This window comes from Zingiber officinale, chromosome 6A (genome assembly GCF_018446385.1).
Source record: "Zingiber officinale cultivar Zhangliang chromosome 6A, Zo_v1.1, whole genome shotgun sequence".
Taxonomy (NCBI): domain Eukaryota; kingdom Viridiplantae; phylum Streptophyta; class Magnoliopsida; order Zingiberales; family Zingiberaceae; genus Zingiber; species Zingiber officinale.
Genome location: NC_055997.1, coordinates 138,971,665 through 138,985,776, shown reverse-complemented (window position 1 = coordinate 138,985,776; position 14,112 = coordinate 138,971,665). Strand labels below are relative to the sequence as shown.

Genomic DNA, 14,112 nt, shown 5'->3' with positions numbered 1-14,112 from the left:
CAGGCCGCGTGGACTAGAGTTCCTTGCGATCTACTGTGGGCGTAGTGGCTTTCATTGCATTTGCTCCTTCGGGAAAACCTACATTGAGGAGAATTTACTGAAGACATCGAACAGCAATTAAAGGCAGAAATTGGAAGTGGAGACTCTTTGGAAACGGGAAATGGAAACTGGGTTAGATCCAATAAATGAAAATTTCAGGTTAACTCTCTATGGCATGCATAAACATGGAGCATTCCCTAGCTCTTGTTCGTAGCTGAAACAAGCTTTGATGATACCTGGGAGGACCTCTCCTCGCTGATGCTTTTGGTTCTATGTTTGAGTTCTCCTCTATGGGTGGTGAGCTCGTCCAATATTTCAGCATCACATATGTCTATTTGATCCTCGTTACCGTCTGGAGACGCGTCTGTTTCCTGAATTTAAGAAAAAGGAGAAGTAAGGAAAGTAGCAAAGATTAAAAACTAATTGTTCCTTAAAAAAGTTTAAAATCAGAAACCAAGAACGAGAATATACAGAGAATGAGACCGAGGAGGCATGACGATGGACGGAAGGAACTTCATCATATTCAGCTGCATCCAACTCCCGAAGGTGATGTCCATGGAAGAATTTAGGCATGATATGCTCTCTGATGCTAATGAGAAGGAAGAATGGCAGTGGGAATAGGATTCCAAATATAGGTATCCATGTCACACCAAAGCACAACAGCAAATAAGCAAGCTGAAAACCAGTGAAGATGGCAATTTGTTTGAAGGGCACTGATTCCACATAGGAAGCATGGACGCTTTCCAAAACCCTGCATAAATATTGAAGCTTATAAATGACGGTTGAAAAGTTCTGTCTTTGTGTGGTCTGAGTGTGTAGTTTAAAGAAACGACAGGTTTACTTGTATCTTCGTCCAGGAGAGACGAGGCAATACAGTATCCTCTCCCAGAACTGATTTCCAGGGAGACTATCAAGAGCCATATAAGCAAAATATCCCCAGAGAAGTGATGTAGGTATCATTCTGATGATAGGCATTGCTCCAAGACAAGCTCCAACTAGAAGGGACTGCAAAAGATTGGTCAGTCTTTGCTCGTTCACCCGAACAGGCAAGTGGGCATCTATGTGCTTTACTGGATCAAATGTTTCTTTAGCCTCCTCTTCAGCTGTGTTGTTGCTCATAACTGCATCCTTCAGATTCTTCAATTCCTTATCTACTTCCATGGTCTGCAAAAGAGTTTCCGATAATTCAACAAGGGGAAAAATGGCCAAACTGCGTGTAGCATGTCCAATTAAATTCCTATTCAAAATGCACAATCAAGCCCAAGATTTACTGTGAGTGATTCTAGTGGCAATCATCTTTCCCAAAATTGTAAATATGAAAGCATATACGAATCTTCAGATAATTTTAACTATTAGCCTCAAATCGTAATTGTTGATATTATATGACAGAAATAGTGTTCTTTCTCATCCATTAAGAGTCAAAACAGGCAAGTGCTCTTACTGAATTCCCCTTGTCCATCTCTATGAAAATATCTTGCATCTTCCCATATATCTCTGACTTACTAGCATTTTGCTTCACGCTTTCTTGCACACTTTCAACCATCTTCTTGCGCATAACCTATACAAATCATTAAATATTTGAACAGAACTAACTCTTGTTTGGCAAGGAGAGGAGAAATAGTTGCAGATTGAAAACCAAAAGCGCTTTTACAAACCTGTCTCTTAAGATCCGAGAGGCTCTTGGTGTGCATAGGGGACTGTGGAAGAACTCCATTTGAAGGGGGTATACCAAGCAACCCACAAACAAGAACCTAAAATTGGGGAATTAGAATAAATATGATAACTAATATTTCTCTTAATTCATGAAATAGAATTTATTTTGATTGTTAATACCATGAAACCTAGGATCAAAATGTCATAATGATAAGCAGATGGCCTTTTCAAATTAAACTCCTTCTGTTGTGCCAACTGTGAAGCTACACTATGGTCAAAGAAGTAGAGTCCGGCAACCATAATAGCAGGTATGATAGCAACAAATATGTACAATGGAGGAACAGAAAACAAGTCCTGCAAAATTAATTATTCAGCAAACGAATCAGAAAGGAAATAAGTTGAGATACTAAATTAAGTCACAAGGAAGTAATTTAGATATAATGAGCTTTTCTCATGAAGTTATAAGCAAACAAATCAGCAGAAAATGACATAAGAACTAATCAATTAATGTTTTCCAATACTAAAATCATGCACCATCAAACAGCATTAGCCCCAACTATCTAAAGTCACCTAGCTACATGGATCTTATCTCTCCATTTAGTTTTATGCAAAGTCATATTAATAGTAATATTCAAATCAATTAAATTATTTATTTAGTCTGTCTACATCTTCTACTCTACTACTTGTTACATTGAACAAATACTAGAGATATATTCAAGGTTTTATTGCCAGATTTGAATATGAATTCCATCAGATCACAATAGAGCTAAGATCACAAAAGAAAATGTTGAGCCATTAGATTTAACAGGCATCAAATCCACTTCATGATAATTAATAAAAACGATTAAATTTGTAGCACCTTCGCAACGGTCCAATGGTGCAACGATTTAGGATCCCATGGTAGAGGGGTAAAGAGCCTTCTGGGAACTCCAGTTTCAACCTCCTTTGGAATAGCATATGACATTGCTGTCCATAGCAATACCATAAAAGGAACCCCATAGTCAGCAATGAAACTTCTAAACCACCCTGTATTCTTTCACAGCACCATCAGTACTGTTAGATGTTGCATGATATTTTCTTCCATAAACAAATGAAAATGTTAGACATGCCTGTGCCATAACTCCATGACCTTGCGCTTCTGCTTCTTAATGCAGTAAAAACAAGTCCAAACGTGAATATGATGCCTAGCAATCCATTTATATATAACCACTGGAACTGGTAGGCTGGTAGCGTTTGGTCTTCTCCTTTAGGTGGTCTGAACTCACTTATAATTCCCTGTGATCCTCACTTATTTAGAAATAAACTTTTATAATTCCAAGCACAAGGAGAAATATAGGCTGCAACATATACAGAGAAGAAAACCTTAATAGCTTCTTGAAAGAATAGAACTGTTATCAGCATCCCAAAGAGTTCTCCAGCAACCCTTGTGAATCTGCTAATGATTGAAGCAGCATTGAAAATTGCAAGGAAACATAGAATAGAAGCTGTCCAAATGCAGACCCTAGCAACAAGAAGGATAAAACTTTAAATCGTAAAACAATGTAGAAACATGCATGTAACAAAATAAAAATCTTCTCTGCACCACATTACCATCCTGTCCAAGCCAAGTATAAACGTGGTCCAAGGCCTTCACGTCCTTTAGCAAAACTGTACAGATATGTGTACATAATTACTGTTGGCTCTGCCACACCTACAATCAACATTGGTTGCCCACCAAGCACTGAATGTATGATGCCACAGATAGCTGTAGAAACTAAAGTTTCCACAGTGCTTAGAGATCCATCTACAAGAAGCGAATAAATGATGGATTAAAGATATTGGTGTAGCATATCACAATGAATAACAAGAGCACATTATTAGGCCAAGGAAGGATATCTGTTCTACAGAATGAGGAATCCTTACCAGTATCTTTGCTTAGTTGTTCACCGAAGGCAATAACAGGAAGTGCAGAAGCAAAGAAGATATACATTGTTGGAGCCAATATCCTGAAATTGAAAAAAAAAAAAAAATAATAGAGTCATATTTAACTAAAAACTAAGGTTTTTCTATGATCAAATTAATATTCAAATGAACAATAGTTAGCAAATTAGTACAAGTTAAAATATAAAATCATACCTTAAGCCAGTATGACGTCCGCATTTCCAGTCTTCCTTATAGCATGATAATCTTCCTTTGACATCCTCGATAATCCCACTCAAGGGAGTGTTGCAGTGATCCATTCCTTTAAGTTGAACACAGTGTATAAAGGTCAATGATGCAACAACGGTAACAGCCAATGCAGAATTCAGCATCAGATTCCAATAACTTCAATCATATAAAATCGTTTATATCAAAAAGAGATTGAGCCCTATAAATTTGTTTGTCAAAAAAGAGTTTCTTGGCTTTCAGCCTTTTTATCGCGACTAAATATTGAGCATTTATTGAACAGACGTGTATATATATTTATGGCAGAGTATCCAATTTACTTTCTTAGATTAAAATCGAAGAAGAAAGGTAGAAATGTGTCTAATTAATTAGGCAAAAAGAAATAAAAAAGAGAAAATAAGAAATAGAACAATAATAAAATTAATCATGCTCCGGTCCAAAAATTCTTCATCATCATCCTCGAAGAAGAAAACAAAGTAAATAAATAAAAAATACATGCACAAAATGACAAACTCAATATAATCCCTAGAAAATAAAACTGGCCAAACCAAAAATGCCATTAACAAGACCAAAATGAACCTTTTTAAGTGGAATAAAAGAAAAATAAATAAATCGTATTTTCCATCCTCTAAATCAACCGTTGCAAATGATAGCATAAAGATAAAGAGAAAATTGGAAACCTTATAACAGTAAATACATTTAAATAAAACTTAAATTTAATGTCCATCGTAGAAGCGAAAAGGGCAAAGTAAAGGTATCTAGTTCGATATTGCTAAAAAAAAATAATAAAATCCTAACATAATACAGACAAAAGCATTTGAAGTTAATTAAGGAGTATAATAGTACCAAACGGATCACGGAAGTTAGGTGCGATTTCTCTTCCCAATCTCAACAAACGAGAAAGGCCAAACAAAAGAGGAGTTGGAAAAGGGAAGAGAGGGAACTCGAGAATGGGGACGGAGAGAGACAAAGAGGAGCGATCTCCTCCTTTCTTCCCGTTCTCTATTAGCATGCATCGCAGTTGGTTTTAGCTGTGCATTGGACGGAGGAGGGAAGCAGAGCGAGAGTCGCTCCACTTGTGTGTGGGGCCACCTCATCTTGCGGGGCCCTTTCTAACAAACAGATGGCAGGAGCTTCCTTCCCGCTTCTATTTTTAAGTTTTAATTCTATTTTTGTTTTTTCTTTTGATTTGTTTTTCTTGTTAACATTTTAGATGTGAATATAATGATTTAAATTGATATGGGATGATATTCGTTGAAAATGGATGAAATAAAAGTACTTTTAGGAGAGAGAGGTTGGAAATTAAACTTGTTTTTTTAGATATAAAAGTTGTTAATAAAATTTTGTAGAGATAGAATAGATGAATAAGTGGTAATCATGATAGAACAAGAATTTTGTGAAGATAAAATAATAATAATAATAATAATAATAATAGGTCATGATTATCTAAGTTTGATGCTTATCCAATAAGCCTATAAATATGTACTTTTTTTCATGAATAAAACAAGTTGAGTTTTGTTTTATTCTCCTTCTCTTCCACGTAGAATTCTCCTCCTCTTCCATATTATTTTCTCTTATATTTTCTTTTATTTCTTCTCCAATAATTCTTTTTCTAACAAAGTGGTATCAGAGCCATGGTTAATGGAGGTATGGTTCCCTTCCAAGTTCCAGTACTCAAAGTGAGTAATTATGACAATTGGAGTATCAATATGAAGTCGCTTCTTGGAGCTCATAATGTTTGGGAGGTTGTAGAAAAAGGCTACGTTGAGCCACGTAAAGTCTCGTCGCTAACTCTGACTGAAAAAGGCAGTCTAAGAGATTTAAGAAAGAGAGACAAGAAGGCTCTTTTCCTCACTTATCAAGCTTTAGATGAGGATGGTTTTGAGAAAATCTCAAGTGCGATTTCGGCCAAGCAAGCATGGGAAAAGCTCCAAATCTCATATCAAGGAGAAGAAAAAGTAAAAAAATGTACGACTTCAGACATTAAGAAGTCAATTTGATGTTCTTCGTATGAAAGAAGGTGAGTTAGTATCCGATTACTTTTCTAGAGTCTCTACTATTTCCAATCAACTAAAGAGAAATGGTGAGAAACTAGAAGAAGTAACTATTATTGAGAAAATTCTTCGCTCATTGAATTCAAAATTTGACAGCATTACAACCATCATCAAAGAGACCAAGGATCTACAAGTCATGACGATTGAGCAACTCCTGGGTTCATTACAAGCCCATGAAGAAAAGAAGAAGATAAATGAAGAAATTATTCAACAACTCCTAAAGACGACTCTTCAACCGACAAAGAAAGATGAAAACTTCAGTAACAATAGAAGTCAACGTGGAAGAGGTCGTGGATACGGACGAAGTCGTCCTAATGAGCAAGGATGAGTTTCCAACAACGACAATGAAAGAGGAGAACATTCAACAAGAGGACGTGGAAGAGGGTACACAAACTCGAGGTACGATAAATCTCAAGTTAGGTGCTATAATTGTGATAAATTTGGGCATTATGCAAAAGAATGTAGATTGCCCAAGAATAAAGTTTATGAAAGAGCAAATTATATAAAAGAAAGAAAAGAAGATGATAACACCCTACTGCTAGCATATAAAGATGATGAAAGAAGAAGATACAATTTGGTATCTTGACACTGGTGCAAGCAATCATATGTGTGGGAAAAGAAACATGTTCGTAGAACTTGATGAATCAGTTGGTGGTAATGTATCTTTCGGAGATGAATCAAAGATTAAGGTAAAAGGCAAAGGTAACATTATCATCTGTTTGAAGAATGGAAAACATGAATTTATCTCAAATATTTTCTTTGTGCCAAATATGAAGAGCAACATCCTAAGCTTAGGACAACTTTTGGCAAAATGATATGATATTCATCTAAAAGATGGTATGCTCATCTTGAAAGATCATATTGGTTGTTTAATTACTAAGGTGCCTATGTCAAAAAATAGAATGTTCTTACTTAATATTCAAAATGATGTTGTCAACTGTCTCAAAGCTTGTTACAAAGACATCACTTGACTATGACATCGTTGATTTGGACATCTTAATTTCGGAGGACTAGAACTGCTTTCAAAGAAAGAGATGGTGAGAGGACTACCTTGCATCAAACAGCCTGATCAAGTACGTGAAGCATGTCTACGTGGGAAGCAATTTAGAAGAGGTTTTCCAAAGGAGTCAAGTTCAAGAGCTCAAAAGCCTCATGAACTTATACATACATATGTTTACGGTCTGATAAAGCCAAGTTCACTTGGTAAGAGTAATTATTTCATTCTTTTCATAAATGGCTTTTCTCGGAAAATTTGGGTATACTTCTTGAAGCAAAAATTGGAGGTCTTCGGCATATTCAAGAAATTTAAAGCTACCATAGAAAAGAAGAGTGGTCTCGAGGTCAAAGCTATGCGTTCTGATCGAGAAGGAGAATTTACCTCAAAGGGATTTCAAGAATTTTATGAAGCCAAAGAAAAACGACGACCCTTGACAGTTCCAAGATCCCATCAACAAAATGGAGTGGCAGAAAGAAAGAATCGAGCCATCCTTGACATGATAAGGAGCATTCTCAAAAGCAAGAGGCTACTAAAGGAATTTTGGGCAGAAGTAGTTACATGTGCAGTATACTTATCCAACCAATCACCAACAAGGAGTGTGTGGGGCAAGACACCACAAGAAGCGTGGAGCGGAAGGAAGCCTGAGATTTTTCATCTAAAAGTTTTTGGAAGTATAACCCACGTTCATGTGCCTGATAAAGTAAGAAGTAAATTGGATGATAAAAGTAAGAAGTTATTTTTATTGGTTATGATACGAACTCAAAAGGGTATAAGCTATACAATCCAGATACTGGGAAGACAATCATCAGCTGAGATGTCATATTTAATGAAGAAGAAGAATGAGATTAGGAATCTCGAAATGAAGATTACAACTTCTTCTCGTACTTTGAAGAAGAAGATGTGGATCAACTAAGGGTGGAGTAAACAAGAGAGGAACCTACTACTCCACTAGAAACACCAACATCAAGTACTCAAGGAAATTCATCTGCATCAACTTCAAGTGAAAATTTAAGTGAGAGAGTATTATGCTTTAGAAGCTTACGAGACATTTATGAGGTAATTGAAAATCAAGATAATATTACTCTATTTTGTCTCTTTACGGATTGCGAGCCTATAGATTTCCAAGAAGCTATAAAGATCAAAAGGTGGAAAGATGCGATGGATAAAGAAATCAAGGTGATAGAGAAGAATGACACATGAGAGTTAACTGCACTTCCTAAGGACATAAGGCGATTGGTGTGAAGTGGGTGTACAAAATAAAGAAGAATGCCAAAGGAGAAGTTGAAAGATATAAAGCAAGATTGGTGCCAAAAGGCTACAGTCAAAGATCTGGCATTAATTATGATGAGGTATTCGCTCCCGTTGCTCGATTAGAAACTGTCAGACTAATCATTACTTTAGCAGCTCAAAATAAGTAGAAAATACATCAAATGGATGTAAAATCTTCTTTTTTAAATGGAGTTCTTGAAGAAGAAGTCTATATTCAGCAACTATTAGGTTATGAAGTTAAAGGATAAGTAGACAGAGTTATAAAATTGAAAAAGACTTTCTACGGGCTAAAGCAAGCACTAAGGGCATGGAATAGCCGAATATACAAATACCTGCAAGAGAAAGGCTTCATCAAATGTCCTTATGAACATGCATTATACATTCAGAGTAAGGATAAAGATGTTTTGATTGTATCCATATATGTTGATGACTTGATCTTCATAGGAAGTAATCCAAGTATGTTTGGAGAATTTAAAGAAGCGATGACTAAAGAGTTTGAGATGACTGATATTGGGCTCATGACATACTATCTGGGCATTGAGGTGAACCAAAGGGAAGATGGAAGCTTCATCTCACAAGCAGGTTATACAAGAGAGATATTAAAGAAGTTCAAGATGGATAATAATAAGTCTATAAATACCCCAGTAGAATGTGGAGTCAAGCTGTCAAAGCATGATAAAGAAGAAAAAGTTAATCTAATATTTTTTAAGAGTTTGGTTGGAAGTTTACGATACTTAACATGCACAAGGCTTGATATTCTTTATGTTGTTGGACTTGTTAGTCGCTACATGGAAGATCCAACTACTACCCACCTTAAGATCGCTAAGAGAATTTTGCGCTATATCAAAGGTACGATAGATTTTAGATTACTTTATTCAACATCTAATCACTTCAAACTTGAAGGATATAGGGACAGTGATTAGGGTGGAGATATAGACGATAGAAAGAGCACTACAGGATTTGTGTTCTTTATGGGAGATACAACTTCCACTTGGATGTCGAAAAAATAACCTATTGTCACACTTTCTACTTGTGAAGCGGAGTATGTAGCTACGACTTCATGTATTTGTCATGCTGTTTGGCTCAGAAATTTGTTGAATGAGTTAAGTTTACCACAATAAGAGGCAACCAAGATTCGAGTTGATAACAAGTCTACATTAGCACTAGCAAAAAATCCAGTCTTCCATGATCGAAACAAACGCATTGATACGCGCTTTCACTATATCAGAGAGTGTATTACAAGAAAAGAGGTGCAAGTGGAATACATAAAGTCTCAAGATCAAGTTACTGATATTTTTACCAAGCCACTCAATTTTGAAGACTTCATCAAGATGCGATATTTGCTTGGAGTCACAAAATCAAGTTTAAGAGAGGGTGTTGAAAATTAAACTTGTTTTTTTAGATATAAAAGTTGTTGATAAAATTTTGTGGAGATAGAATAGATGAGGTGACAATCATGATAAGAATAAGAATTTTGTGAAGATAAAATAATAATAATAAAAATATCATGATTATTTAAGTTTGATGCTTATCCAATAAATCTATAAATATGTATTATTTTTCATAAATAAAGTAAGTTGAATTTTATTTTATTGTCCTTCTCTTCCATATAGAGATTCTTTCCCCGTTTCATATTATTTTCTCCTATATTTTTTTTTAATTTCTTCTCCAATAATTTCTTTTGGAGTGAGTTTAACAATTCTCTGACCAGATGCACTAGTTAAACCTAGTCTTGGCGATCACAGAGGACGAGCTTTCCGCCCTTTTCACATAATCCCTGCTCCCCGACGCCATCGACCACCTTCCCGTAGCTGTACTTCAACGGCATTTCGCCCAGCATCCGGTGGAACTCGGTGATGCAGTCCCCCCTCTTCTTCCGGTGCCCGTGCCTTGCGCTCAGCCCCATCCGCCCGATCGCCACCTCCGCCCCGCCGCCGCTTCCGTTGTTCCGTGGATCGCCCCAGTCGCGCACCCTTCCGCCTACCAGCACCGGCCCGACGCCGCTCGCCTTCGCCGCCACAAAGTTCATGAGGATGTCCTCGCAGTTCCTCTCCCGGTCCACCAGCCGCCGTGCCTCGCTCAGCCTGCCCCAGCAGCTGTACTGCCGGAGGTAGTCCACGCTCAGGATCATGAACTTGGTGAGCACGATGGAGTAGCGGTCCGGGTGCACGGCGTAGATCCAGCGCCGCCTCTCCAGATCCAGATCGTGGGAGCGCGCGAAGAGGCCGACTAGGGCGACTCCGCCCCGGGAGCCCCAAACAGAAAAGGCAAAGGACAGGGTCCGGGAGTCGATCTCCACATCGTCGTCACAGACGGCCACGGCGCGGGTGCGGATGGCTGCCCGGGGAAGGAAGCGGGCGTTCAGGGAGGTTGAGGGATTGCGGACGACAAAGACGGAGGCGGATCCATCGCCTTGGGAGGAGAGGGAGGCCAGGGTGGCGGCGGGGGTGGAGGGGTCGCCCCAAAGGACGAGGACGGCATCGACCAGCGGGTGGGCAGCGTAGGAGGCTGCGAGGGTGTTGAGGAGAGGAAGGCGGGCTTCGGAGTAGCCGTTGATGAGGACGGTAAGTCGATCTGGGCGGAGAGTGAGCGGATCTGGAAGGGATCGGGCGTCGCAGGCGTCCGAATAGGATTCGGAAGAGGAGAGTAGCGGCGAGACACCGGAAAACAGCACAAGGACGAGGAGGAAAAGAAGCTTCCGCCACATCCCTGCGACACCAACAGGTTCGTTTGGTTAGTGGCGGCGCATTAGGATTAAAACTCAAGTTAGGCCCCATCCCTCATTAAGGAAATTATAAATTCCACACAGTATGCGTCAAATGTTCATCTAGTTGTCCTTAAAATGACAATGTGTCTAGACTATTTTCAACTGATCAACTAACACATTAGGCTTTTTATATAGCATCTGTTTAGTTTAGGGTTTATTAAATTAATATAATTAATATTTGTTTATCAAATTTAGCAAAGCCAATTTGAATCTTATTAAATCTAGTACGGGGTGAAGAAGAAAAAATAGATATTTTAGGGATTTTAACATTTAGGCATACCTCTATTGCGTTGCTTAATCTGATGATGCCTCTATTATAGTGTTAATGATGTTCATGCCAAGTTTCTTGCCACCCCACCATGCCACTAATATGCAATTTACTAAATTGATAAAAGTGTCAAATGAATGTCACGTAATTTTAACAACAATCAAAATATTTGATGGATATTATACTTTATTATAAAAATATATATTGTACTATATTTTAAGTTACATTAAGGTCTCGGAAGAAATTTAAATGATGTGTTAGATTGATGTATTAAACTTAATAAAAATAATAAAGGGTTATGTAGTTGGTAGCCAGAGAAAATGAAAGTTATAAAATTTAAATTTATCAGTTAATTGAATTCAGGAATGGTCGTGCCGTGGATCAATAGAGTTTGAAGAGGATACCAAGGCATTGCATTAATACGTGATTATTTGAGGGTTATTATGTAAGGGATTGATGCCACCTCATGTAGCAAGCATGCCTTACTTAAAGGATTACTGCATTAATATGTGTTTGACCCCATGATCTCATGTGGCAAGCATGCCACCACTTATCAAATGATTGACATTACAACTGATCAATAGTTGATAAGGGATGTGAATCTAGGATCTTGATTACACTAACCCAAGGGTTCTTATGTAAACACTATTGCACGAAGTGGACTGCAGTCGGGGCACAATGAGTCCACGTACATCAGTCCATAATTCTCATACCTCTCTTGAATTCTTAACGTGATCACTTGCATACAATGGAGTTGCTTCTCATGCGTGTCACGTTGCATGCAAAACAACCTTGTTGCTTTGCATGACTGTCATGTGCATTTTGTTGCTGCAATAAGCTTTCAAGGTTTTGATATTTGATAATATACCTAAGTTTGGTCAGTTTGACTAAGAGTTGATCGAAAAAAATTTAATGTTTGAAAGAGAGAAGTCTAGTCAGTACTAGATGACTAGCAAGGAAAAGTTCTAACTAAAGGTTAGGTAAAGAAAAGTCCTGATGAGTAAAACTAGGCAATGGAAGCCCTAGTAAGTGAAGTTAGGTCATAATAAGTAAAGCTAAGTGGTGGAAGTCCTGGTGAGTGACGCTAGATAGTGGAAGTTCTAGTGAATGAAACTAGACTCTAGTGAGTAAAGCTAGGTAGTGAAAGTCCTAGTGAGTAAAGTTAGACAGTAGAAAACTCTAGGGAGAGGTAACTCTAGGTAATGAGAAGTCTTGGACGAGTGAACTCCAAGCATGAAGCATAGTAGATTGGGTAGATTTACAAGAATGCATATCCTAAGGGATTACCCCTTAAGTGGTAGACTTGGAGGAGGGACATCTAAGAAAAAAGTTAGCCTAGTAAGTTAGGTAGACTTACAGGAGTGTGGCTTGATTCTACGGGATTAACCCTTAGGTGATAGACTTGGAGGATAAACCTCTAAGTAAAAAGTAAGCCTAGTAGGTCAAATAGACTTACAAATATAGGTTAGGTTGTTTGTTTGTGTTTTGTATGATTGTTTTATAAGAACTTGGAGCTGTAAGCAAAACAGAGAGCAAACAAACGTAAATAGGTGAACTAGACTTGACTCTGGTCGAATTGGACTTATACCGATTTAGTAGATCGAACCAGTGGTTTGGTAGACCGACTAGGTTTGGTCCAAATTGTTAAGTTGTGAAATGCTGACATGGAAGATGATGTGGCAAAATATATGGTTTATTTTTATGATTTGGATGCGGATAAGGATAAGCAAGATGAAGTGGATAGAGAGATAAGACTTGATTCAGATAAATCTTGATCTAGATATGGCTTTATCCAAATATGACTTCATCTAGATAAGAGTTGATCTAGATAAAGATCTGATCTAACTCTATAAAAGGAGACAAAAGCTTTACGTTTAAGAAATCCATTCTTCACCCTACTCTTTATCTCTGCGCTCAGATGAACGTGCTATGAAGCTCTGCGATCGGGAAAGCTCCAAGAAGGATGTGTTGTGCTTAGGACTTTTAAATCGGCCGTAATAATTTGTTTGTATTTTCTGTTTATAAGTTGCGCTTAATTTGTATATCTTATTTGTACTTATACTCTAAACTGTAAGACAGGTTTCTCCGTGTCCAGAAAGTTTCAGAAAGGAGATCATTAGTGGATGAGCACCTCACGTGATTAGGGCTTGGATGTATTGACTCTGAGAGTTAGGAACCAAGTAAATCTCACCTTTCTGTCTTATTATATTATTTATATATTCTGCTGCATGCTTACTTTGATAGAACTAACACATAATGAAATGAAAAGAAAGTAACGAATTGAGATTTACACCCTCCCCTCTCTCTCCTAACCACACCAATCATACACATTTGATGTGCATGTAAGCTACTTGACATGCTCAGAATAGGTGTAACGACCCGCCTTCTGGGTACTAAGCTGTAAGGCGAATCGCTACAATACTGCTAAGCTATACTGCGCGGAAAGCTGGGCTAATTAAAATTTTTGCTAACTAATTGATTCTTATAAACTAATCGCCTTACAGACCGATCTACTGATACTGGTACGGTCACAAGACCCTGGATCGGTCTGCTGTCCGATCCTGAAGCTTCATTGCTGCTGGATCGGTCTGCGACCGATCCAGAGTGCCCGATCGGTCGGTAGACCGATCGGTGGCTTAAGTGCTAACGCATTGGATCGGTCGGTGACCGATCCTTAAACCCGCAATCTGGGTTCGCTCTTGTCGTCTTTGGATCGGTCGCACCGATCCAGCGATCGGTCGGCGAGCCGATCAGTATAACTGCGATCGGTCGGTGGCCGATCCGTACTAAAATCTCTTGAGGCTCTTGTATCAGTCTTTGGATCGGTCGGTGGCCGATCCGAGAGGATACTGATATCAGATTCATCGGATCGGTCGGTGGCCGATCCAGATCTTCGAGCACGATCGGTGCGAGACCGATC

General features: G+C 38.3%; 2 protein-coding genes across 2 annotated transcripts; both read right to left on the bottom strand.

Annotated features, from left to right (window-relative positions):
* Positions 1-51: 51 nt before the first annotated feature.
* LOC121995393 (boron transporter 4-like) lies at positions 52-3,911 on the bottom strand. The gene is made up of 13 exons (XM_042549142.1): positions 3,808-3,911; positions 3,595-3,677; positions 3,283-3,475; positions 3,055-3,193; positions 2,802-2,967; positions 2,552-2,718; positions 1,873-2,046; positions 1,695-1,790; positions 1,481-1,597; positions 881-1,203; positions 511-790; positions 276-410; positions 52-78 (listed from the first exon to the last, which is right to left on the bottom strand). Exons 1-13 carry the CDS (start codon positions 3,909-3,911, stop codon positions 52-54), a joined length of 2,004 nt encoding a protein of 667 aa, XP_042405076.1.
* A 5,774-nt stretch (positions 3,912-9,685) lies between these two features.
* On the bottom strand, positions 9,686-10,976 carry LOC121998313 (glycosyltransferase family protein 64 C3-like). The gene has a single exon (XM_042553171.1). The coding sequence runs from the start codon at positions 10,862-10,864 to the stop codon at positions 9,884-9,886; it is 981 nt and encodes a 326-aa protein (XP_042409105.1). The 5' UTR covers positions 10,865-10,976; the 3' UTR covers positions 9,686-9,883.
* Between the last annotated feature and the right edge of the window lie 3,136 nt (positions 10,977-14,112).

What these genes read in the sequence shown, in the direction of transcription:
- LOC121995393 (XM_042549142.1), bottom strand. Translation starts at nt 3,911, where the DNA reads ATGGATCACTGCAACACTCCCTTGAGTGGGATTATCGAGGATGTCAAA. An exon ending in GTCATGGAGTTATGGCACAG is followed by an intron (nt 2,719 to 2,801) that starts GCATGTCTAACA and finishes GAAAGAATACAG; the next exon opens with GGTGGTTTAGAAGTTTCATT. An exon ending in ACCATTGGACCGTTGCGAAG is followed by an intron (nt 2,047 to 2,551) that starts GTGCTACAAATT and finishes TTAATTTTGCAG; the next exon opens with GACTTGTTTTCTGTTCCTCC.
- LOC121998313 (XM_042553171.1), bottom strand. Translation starts at nt 10,864, where the DNA reads ATGTGGCGGAAGCTTCTTTTCCTCCTCGTCCTTGTGCTGTTTTCCGGT.